The 10,399-nt window shown below is 38.4% G+C and overlaps 1 protein-coding gene across 1 annotated transcript; it reads left to right on the top strand.

Annotated features, from left to right (window-relative positions):
• Positions 1 to 6,408: 6,408 nt before the first annotated feature.
• LOC120281242 (putative receptor-like protein kinase At3g47110) lies at positions 6,409 to 9,931 on the top strand. The gene is made up of 2 exons (XM_039288115.1): positions 6,409 to 9,487; positions 9,591 to 9,931. The coding sequence occupies exons 1-2, from the start codon at positions 6,409 to 6,411 to the stop codon at positions 9,929 to 9,931; spliced, it is 3,420 nt and encodes a 1,139-aa protein (XP_039144049.1).
• Positions 9,932 to 10,399: the final 468 nt, after the last annotated feature.

The raw sequence follows: 10,399 nt of genomic DNA on the forward strand, positions 1-10,399 counted from the left end.
ACCTTATTCCTAATATGCAACTTAGGTTTTAACCAGATTGGAGACTCTTAATACTTCTACTGGGCCCTTAACTTTCTGTCTAATCCCTACTAAACCTCTAAGTCTAGACATGACTTATAAACTTAGGCTCAGATCACAACCCGTGATCTCTACCAACCAGGGATATCTCAACCCTACAAACTCGATACTAAAAAGATGTCACACCCACCCCTTCTACCGAGGTAAATGCTAGCACCCATCGCTTAAAAATTCCCTTTTAAGCTGAAACCCGACAACCCTCGTTTTTAAACAAAATCGCACCTACAAATCACAATTTACAATTTTCACCAAGTACATGTTCAAATACATAAATACAATAAATATAATCACTCTAATTATGGCAGTACAACCGCTACAAGATCACAACACCAACGACAAGAAATAAAGAAATGGGGGACCCACTGCAGCTCCGGACTCAACCCCGACTAGCTCTATACTCGATCGAGGCAATCTAGGGTCCCCGCCTCGCATTCTACAAAGACATTCGGTTGGTCGGTAGTGGCTTAATAATTTCAAATACTTAAATACATGATATATATAAAGTATATAAATACCAATCGCTTAAATAATTTTCCAACTTTTCCAAAAATAATAGAATTCTAGCAAAATACATTTTTAAAGAACTTTTGAAACATAAATTCATCATAAATCAATGCTAAAATAACTCGATAATATAAAATCATTCTCAAATCCATAGCCCCGAAAACTCTCCCGACTTAGCGCCGTCAGCACTAGGCTCGGGAGCCGCCATGTCTTCGCAGCTCGACGCTGGCCCATCGGTCCCGTGTGGTGACTCCCGGATCCCGACGTATCATCCAATCGTGGCTCTACGCTCCCACCGATCCGACAAATCAACACCCGGTCCACCACGCCACCTCTAAAGGGTCGGCCCGTGGAACCTCACTATGCAGCAGTAGCTCGGGCCTCAGCCCGCCGTCACCATCCAAACCAACACGTAGATGCAAAGAATAATACAAATCAGATAAATCATATCACATGGTCCTTATCCGGGACATTCACGAAAGACGATACATCGATAATACCAAGAAAGTCCGAACATAAAATACCATTCCTACGCCAGAATGAAAAACCATCCCCACAAATATCAGTTGGTAGAAACATTTTTAATACACGCACATGATTTCACAAATCATTCCAAATCAAAGCATATATAACCATCCAAAAATAAATTCATGAACCGAATAATTAAATCACATATACATGTATTTTCACTATTCACAAATACGTATAATTATACAAAACTGATGTATCAATACGATTGTCATAAACATCAACGGCAAGTAAATATAATGTATATTTCAATATTATATGCAAATTAAACATTATAAAATGAAATAATTAAACAATTATTTCCAAAATACTAGCCATTAAACAATTATTTCAAAAATAATAATAATTAATCAATTATTTAAAATAATAGCCACTACCAACTCACTCCGTGTCCTTGGGTTCCTTGCTAGACCCTGAACTCCCTCCCAAGACCGAACAACACCCTAATGTAATAATATAATAAAAATAAATAATATATTTAAACTCAAAAAGAAAAATACAAAAATAATAATCAACTCTCTATCGGGCCCACTCACTCCAATCGGTTAAAAACACGACTCGCATAATCCAACCCGGCCTTCAATTGTATTTAAACCACTCAATTTAGGGTAAACACTCTGAATCAATCTCAACCAACCCTAATTCCATCGAACCAAGCTCAATTGCACTCGAACCAAGCTTAATCAAACCGAACCAGCTGAACCAACTCAATTCTTATTCAAAAATCCATTGAACCAACTTCGTTCAGTCCAAAACCCTTAACCCAAATCAACTCGAACCAAACCCAAAACTATCTCAACTTGATTTGATCAAGCCCCAACTCAACCAAATCAATTCAACTCAATCAATTCATCCAACTCTGGTTTGATCCAACCAAATCAACTTTGGCTAACTCAACCCATTTCAATCTAACCATTATCATTAACACATTAATCATCATCATTATCAACTTAATTAATCAAACCAAACCCTAATCTCGTGCTACAAAGAATTGCTACAAGAATTCCGTAATCTCATCTCCATTTCAAGAAATTTTTCAACTCAAATACAAGCTTTTTCAAAACAATTTTCATACACTCATCATCTACAACAACATACCAAGTTTTTTTCTACTCAAATCCATCATATTTCTTCATCAAATCCACCAAATACACACACACATACATTCAAGTATATAAATAAATAAATCATCAAAATACTTACCAAATAATACTTCATCCATTCTCCCCTCCAAATACCAAACTTAATCTCTTCCAATTTCTCTCCAAATCTCTCACCCTTTTCTTTTTTTTTTAACTCTCGGCTATCAGAAGCAAAATGGTGGAGAAGAAGATGAACAACACTCAAGCTCTAGATTTTTTTCTCCAAATTTAACTTTCAGCCGAAATTTACATTTAGTCCCTCAAAACATAATTCCTTACAAAACAGTCCCTGAAAAAAACTCATGAATGGTCCCTGAATTACAACATAGTATTCTCAAAAGATCCTTTTTAAATTATCCAATGGTCCTTGGATTATAGTACAACATTTCAAAAAGATCCCTTCCATCTTACCTTTCAGTCCTTGGATGCCGTAAAACATTTTATATCAATCCTTTTTCTATTACTCTTTAACCCAAAAATCTTTTTATAAACTTTTTACACTTAGGTCCTTGTTATTTCCACTTGGGGTTTCTCAACAAGATTACTCAGAGAAAAATTCTTATCAGAATCGTAGTAATACCCTGAATATATTTTCCAACAGGTATCCAAAGGTTCAGGGTATTACAATAAATCCTCCTATTCCGTTGGAGGATTTTGCTACTGCTCGCAATCTGATTGACTAGGTTAATTCAAGCCTCGTTTCAATGAGGGATGAAAAACGTTGGAAGCTATCTGCAAATGGGGCCTTCACAGTTAAATTATTCTATAATTTTCTGAATGATGGGGGTATAAGATGTGGTTGAACTTCCACTATCTTTAAAGGACATTGCCCGAAGAAAGGAAACCTGTTTAACTGGTTAGCTCGTGATAATAAATCTTAACATTGGAAAATCTAGCACATCACAGATGTAACCTCTTACATTCGACCATGTGTGTTTTATGTCACACTGATGTTGAGTCGGTTGATCATCTCCTTATCCAATGCCCTGTGGCATCACACATTTGGAATTTTTTTAGCCAATTCTTGGATCTTAGGAGTGCTCCTAGGATGCTTTTGTGAGTTGTGCGAAACTTAGAGGAAAAACATCAGAAAGCCGCTTATTTATCTCTGGGACTTGGTTGTGCGAGCAATCACCTAAAACATTGGGCTTGAAAGAAACGTGTGCATTTTCAATTCTAACTGTCTTCCAATTGCTTCCATTAATATTAAAATTGAGCATATGCTTCTTCTATGGTTTTCTGCAGCTCCTGAGTCGAAGAAGGAAAGTTTAGAGGAGCCTTTGGCAAAGGTCAAGCGTAGCCTTGAGTTTTCCTCCTCTAGGGACTTGGCTCCGAGTGTCCCCCCTGAGCACATCCCGAACCCTAGCGAGCTTTAATGGTTGCTAGCTTGGTCTGTCCCTAGAGGACTCCTCCTCTAGGGTTGTTTGGTCTGTTTTTCAGTTTTGGGATCACCCCTGGTGGTTCTTTTGTTTCTTTTTTTCAGTCTCTGCCCCTTGGGGGTTGTGTGTTTTTTGTATTTGTTCAATTTGTACTTCTCCTTTCTAATGAATGTAGTTTATCCACTTTTTCAAAAAAAAAAAAAAGCCTAAGACAAGATCAAGCAGTGTGCAAATGTATAGAGGCCATCAACCTGATCAATGAAACATATGGTTGCCAAAATTGGGGAATGGGGCACCCTGAACCGAATCAAGACCCTAAAGAATAGGAATCCTTTCCTGATAATTGACAACATTCTTAGAGAATTAAATGGTGTTGTGGATGAGCTTGCTATATATACGGGAGGACAAATCCTAGGCTGTCACTATATCACCAAGGATAGGAGATTTCTAGATGGCTGGAGGAGGTGATTGTCCATGCTGGACTTTCTTTTTATCTGATTCCTACTATTGTTTTAAGTCTTTGATTTTTTCTCATTAGCTTTATAGTTTATATATCTTGTAAAAAGAAAAAAAAAATGTAAGCTAAGAAGCATGGGCCATACAAAGTAAAGAAGAAGATTAATGGCAATGCTTATACATATGATATTGAGCTGCTAAACCATGTGAGAATATCTAAACCATTTATTGTGGCGGATATCTCTATCTATATTACCTAAAAATGAGCATTTATATCCGTAATCACCACTTAAATCGAAGGGAGTTCTTTGTAATGGGAGGGTACTAATGTGAGACTCACATCGAGGAAAAAATTCTTAGCCATTGTAAAAATAGATACTACCTAGCTAGTTTTTAGTATTGTCAATCTATAAGTTTTGAGTAATATCAATATTTTCTATTTTGGTGGGCTAATTATATAGGTTGAACTATATTTATTATAAGGTCCTTTTTTTTATTATTTTTTTTATAAAAATGAATAAACCACAAATTTATTAAAAGGAAAAAACAACCAAACACAAGTAAACAAAGTACAGAAACTAATGAAAATCTCTCACCAGAGGTGAGGAACAACAGAACATAAGATGAAACAATAGAAACAAAACAACAATAACTAAAAAGGGGATAACAGCCTAATTGGCGAAAGCCTCCGTCTGAGAGCATAGGCCAACAAAGGATGACGAGAGCAAAAACCTACTCCAATGCCTGATTAAGGTCTGGATCGCCTGTTTGATTCGAAACCCTAACGCTGATGAAGTTGATGGAACGCTTTATCTTCTGAGAAGCCTCGCTAAGAGAGTGTTGGTGACTATCTGCAGCTATAGAAAACCAGGAAAGAAGTATATTAGTAATTTTAACCATTAAAGAGTAGGAAGGTGACGCAAGAGATTGAAATATGCGAATGTTTCTTTCCAGCCAAATACACCACATAATAGCTCTTGCAATAAGATCCCAAAGTGTTCGAATTTGAGAATGAAGAGATGGGAGCCAGGCAGTCCAGATCTTAGACAATGAATTAGGTAGAGTCAAGTTCAAGAGTTTGGGCGAAGAAAGACCAAATTCTTTTCGAGTAAACGCAGTCGATGAATAGATGTCCACAGTTTCAAAATCCCTGTGGCAGAGGACACATGTATCTGTTGCATTTTGTATATTACACCCTCTAATGAAGAGATTTGATAGAGTAAGAATTTTATCCGCCTCAGCAAGCCAACAAAACAAAGAGATTTTACTTAGGCAATTAATTTTCCAGAAATTAGAGTAAAGCAGGCTATAAATTCCACCATCAATGAGAAACTTGTAAAAAGAGTTGACCGAGAAAGTCCTCTTTATTACTTCCCAGTATTATTATGGTAAATATTCTTTGTTATCTTCTGATATGAAGGGACTGGAGTTTTTTCATGACAATTGAGAATGGTAGTCGAAAGATTTCATAAACCTTCAATTTTTTTTTAAATTTCAATGTATGTGAAACGTCTTTTACACTTTGTCCACCTTCAAAGGCCTAATTAATAAGTTCTAGATAAATATTTCCTTTGAAAATGTCCTCACATTGGAAAAATCTTCATAGATGTTGTCTTGATTTTTCAAACAAAAAATTTCCCTAATCTTGATTTTTGGAGGTCTTGTATCATTAGTGGCGGTGGCGGTGCTCGTGAGTGACTTCTACGAGTCTTGTTCCTGTACTCCATGTCCATTTATCATAATTTAGCCTTTGAATCTTAATTACACTGGTGGAGGATCTCCACAGAGTTTGGACCTATTCCAAGTAAATTAGGAGAAAAACAAAATCCTTGTAATGTCAGCCAGCTCAACAGTTTGATCAAACCCCCTGATCACACGTCATTAATTTGTTTCATTGTTTTTTTTTCCAACTTCTCAAGTCTTCCAAGAAGACTGATCATCTCCTTGAGCAATTTTCTTTTCTTTTCTTTTTTATTTTTTTTTAATTTTTTACCAAAAGCAATAAAAACTAGTTAGATGCACATGAATGTGAGTATAATAACTTATGTGAGTTCATTTCTCCAACGAATATTCAAACCTTCACCTCATGACCCAAGCCACTCTGCACTTCGAAACAAGTGGCTATCGCTTGAGAATAGATTAAATTAATGTGTACAATCAAAAGGAAATTAACCAAAACAGCACAGTATATTCAAGTCAAGAAAGGAATCAAGAAGTAAATTCAGGAATTATTATAAAATACACAGTGCATTAGAATTCAGAACACAGTCATCTGTGCATGCATGCATACCATTCCCAATTTGCCAATCACCTCCCTCACAATGACTCCTCTGCATCTGCACTCCATTGCTGCTCTCATCCTTGTCTCATTCTGGATCAACTCTTCCCATCTCATTGCTGCAACAACAACTACAAAACAATCCAACTCCTTCTCCAACCTGACAGACGACATACAGGCCCTCATCTCCTTCAAAACACTCCTCTACAATTCATCAGCCCATTCTTTGTCCTCATGGAACACTACTAGTGATTCCTCATCCTTCCATAACCACTACTGTCAATGGCGTGGAGTCACCTGCGGCCGTCGTCACCTCAGGGTTATCAGCCTTGATCTCGGCTCACTGAATTTAACCGGTCCTCTGTCACCATTCATAGCTAATCTCACCTTTCTCAGAAGACTTCACCTTGCAGACAACCAACTCTTGGGCCACATTCCACCGGAGCTCAGCCAACTGCGTCGAATTACCTACCTTGATCTCAGCTTCAACTCTTTTGAAGGCCAAATACCAACCTCTTTGTCTCATTGTTCACTTCTAGAGACTATGGACTTGTCTAGCAACAATCTCCAAGGAGAGATACCTTCCAATCTTAGTCATTGCTCTGAGCTCAAAATTCTTAGCCTTGACTCCAATGGCCTTGTCGGGGAGCTTGCCGATGAGTTTGCTTCACTTCCTAAGCTCCAACACTTGAGTCTCAGTGCTAATAAGCTCTCCGGCAGACTACCTTCTCTTCTAGGCATCAGCCCATCTCTTGTTTATGTAATACTGTGGGACAATCTATTTTCCGGCCCTGTTCCATTGTCTCTGGCCAATAGCTCAACACTGGAAGTCCTTGTTCTATCCAACAACCACCTGACTGGAGACATCCCTCTCTCGCTTTCCAACTGTTCCTCCCTCACAGTTCTTGAACTATCCTTCAATGCTCTTACCGGAGGTGTTCCGGCTTTCCGGCAAGGCAGCGCCTCTAGCCTTCGTAGACTAGGCCTCACACAAAACAATCTCACAGGGAGCATTCCACCATCGTTAGGCAACCTTTCATCTTTAACCTATCTTTATCTTGCTGAAAACAAGCTTCAAGGAAGCATTCCGATTGAATTCGGCAACTTTGTGAGTCTCAAAGAACTTGATTTAACAAGAACTTATTTGGTAGGTGATGTTCCTATCTCTATATATAACATCACATCCTTGATTTCCTTGAATATGGGGGGCAACAATCTCTCCGGGACACTACCCGCATACATGGGCAACACTCTGCCATATCTCGAATCTCTCATCTTGCAAGATAATTTTATGGAAGGGACTATTCCTGCATCTCTATCTAATGCATCTGAGCTTCAGTTTATTGATCTAGCTCGTAACTCATTCTCAGGGACAGTCCCTGCAGATTTTGGCTCTTTAGGTAGTCTACTGGAGCTGAATGTTGGCTGGAATCAGCTCCAGTCACAGGACGTGAACTTCATCACTGCTCTGAACAACTGCAGCCTTCTGAAAAGATTGTTTCTCAATGACAATGGGTTCAGTGGATCACTGCCAAGGTCCCTGGGCAATCTTTCCGTGGAGAAGTTGGTGATTGGAAACAACCAAATGTATGGATCCATTCCTGATGAGATTGGTAACCTTGCCAATCTAACAGTGCTAATCATGGAACAAAACCTTTTCACAGGTTCCATTCCTGCAACCACTGGCAAGCTTCACAAGCTGGCAGTCTTATACTTGAATCAGAACAATTTCTCCGGGCCTATCCCGATGACCCTTGGCAACCTCGGCCAGTTGAATTATCTGGACCTTTCTGAAAATCAATTGACAGAGAAAATACCTGCGAGTTTAGGAGGATGCAGAAGTTTGGAGGCACTTAATCTTTCATACAATGCACTTGATGGAAACATCCCAAAGGAAGTGGTTAGCCTTTCCTCACTAACATTGTCGCTTGATCTGTCACACAATTTGCTCACTGGAACCATACCTTTCGAGGTCGAAAGATTGATAAATATTGAAACCTTAGACATCTCTTACAATCAATTGCTCGGTGAAATTCCATCTAGTCTTGGAGTTTGCCAGCATTTGGAGTACCTCTTCCTGCAAGATAACTCCTTCAGAGGAACTATCCCAGACAGTCTACAATCTTTGAGAGGTATAGTTCAGCTAGATCTTTCAGTTAACAATTTTTCCGGTGAAATTCCAGACTTTTTTCAGACTTTTGGTTCTATGAAGTACCTAAATCTGTCCTTCAACAACCTTGAGGGTGAAATTCCAAAATTCTTCACCACAAGCAATGCAAGTGAAATCTATGTCTATGGAAACCGGAAACTCTGCGGTGGTGGTGAGAAGCTGAAACTACCACCTTGCTCCATCATCAGATCAAAGAAGAGAAGAATGAGCACCAGCAACCTCTTGAAGATAATATTGATACCAGTTGCCGCCATTGTATCTGTGATCTTACTAGTTTTACTGTCATATAAGCTTTATTTGATAAAAATGTCAAGGAAAAAACTTGCATTTACAACAAATCCACCAGATGATAAGTTCAGAAAGGTATCTTACACAGAGCTCTCAAAGGCAACTGATGGCTTCTCTTCAGAGAATTTGATTGGCGCCGGGAGTTTTGGATCAGTTTACAAAGGCAAAATGGATGGTGAGGAGGATTTAGTTGCAGTGAAAGTGCTCAACCTCAACCAGAAGGGAGCTCTCAGGAGTTTTGCTGCCGAATGCGAAGCCTTGAGGAATATCAGGCATAGGAACCTTGTCAGGATTATAACTTCATGTTCAAGTCTTGATTCCAAAGGGAATGAGTTCAAAGCTCTGGTGTATGAATTCATGCCTAATGGAACTCTAGATCAGTGGCTGCATAACCAGCACACATTGAAACTGAACATTATGCGAAGAATGGACATTGCCATCAATGTGGCTTCGGCACTGGATTATCTTCACAACCAATGCAAGTCTCCGGTGATGCACTGTGATCTAAAGCCAAGCAATGTTCTTCTCGACGATCATATGATCGCTCATGTGAGTGATTTTGGCCTCTCAAGGTTGATCAGCATGGAGTCCAACTCAATGACAACATCCACTGATTCAAGTAGCTTCATGAGGATGAAAGGATCCATAGGATACGTCGCACCAGGTATATTATATATATATATACACTCACTGAGATGTTTCTCTAGTTTTATCTTCTTCAAACCTAAATTGAATAATCTGCAACTTTATATGTTGCTTTGGAACAGAGTATGGGATGGGAAGCCAAGTTTCTACACAGGGTGATGTGTATAGCTTTGGCATACTGTTATTAGAAATGCTGATAGGAAAAAGACCTACAGATGAGATGTTTGGAGCAGAGCTGAATATCCATGAATATGCAGAGAAGGCATTATCTGAAAATGTTATGGAGTTGATAGATCCTCAAATGTTAACAGGAGAGGAAGATGAAGACGTAACTATGATTTCTAGATGTGCAGCTCCACTGACTAAAATTGGTGTTTCATGTTCAAGGGAATTACCAAATGAAAGGATGGAGATCAGGAATGTGGTCATTAAACTCGAAATGATCAGACACTTGTTTCAATAAACTTGTAACAGAGTGTGGTTTTTATAAAATTTTGTTGCTATAATATAGAACATCACAATAATATAAACAATACATTGCTGATCTGGAAATCTCTCTATATGTGTGATGCATCTGTTTCAGAAATCAAACTTTATTTTTCTTCAAATCTCTCATCAATCTCAAATCTCATAAGCGAATCTTTTATTGCATGCAACTCTTTAGTGACATCTCCCATCTCCATTCTCTCTTTTGGACTTTCTTTTGGGAAATAAAGTCTGACCCTTAATACTGAAAATAAACAATTCTATTCTGCCACACTGATCTCTTTAGCTTCTTGACCATTACTCTTGTATAGGAGAAAAAAATGCATGTAATGAACTCCTTTATTCCCACATCGGCTATTAGATGGACTCCTTTTATACATATAAGCGATGGGCATCCTTCAACATTAGGCCGGTCTTTTGGTGATACACTCTCCTCACCACTTGT

Source organism: Dioscorea cayenensis, chromosome 17, assembly GCF_009730915.1.
Source record: "Dioscorea cayenensis subsp. rotundata cultivar TDr96_F1 chromosome 17, TDr96_F1_v2_PseudoChromosome.rev07_lg8_w22 25.fasta, whole genome shotgun sequence".
Lineage (NCBI taxonomy): Eukaryota > Viridiplantae > Streptophyta > Magnoliopsida > Dioscoreales > Dioscoreaceae > Dioscorea > Dioscorea cayenensis.

What these genes read in the sequence shown, in the direction of transcription:
- LOC120281242 (XM_039288115.1), top strand. Translation starts at nt 6,409, where the DNA reads ATGACTCCTCTGCATCTGCACTCCATTGCTGCTCTCATCCTTGTCTCA. An exon ending in CATAGGATACGTCGCACCAG is followed by an intron (nt 9,488 to 9,590) that starts GTATATTATATA and finishes GCTTTGGAACAG; the next exon opens with AGTATGGGATGGGAAGCCAA.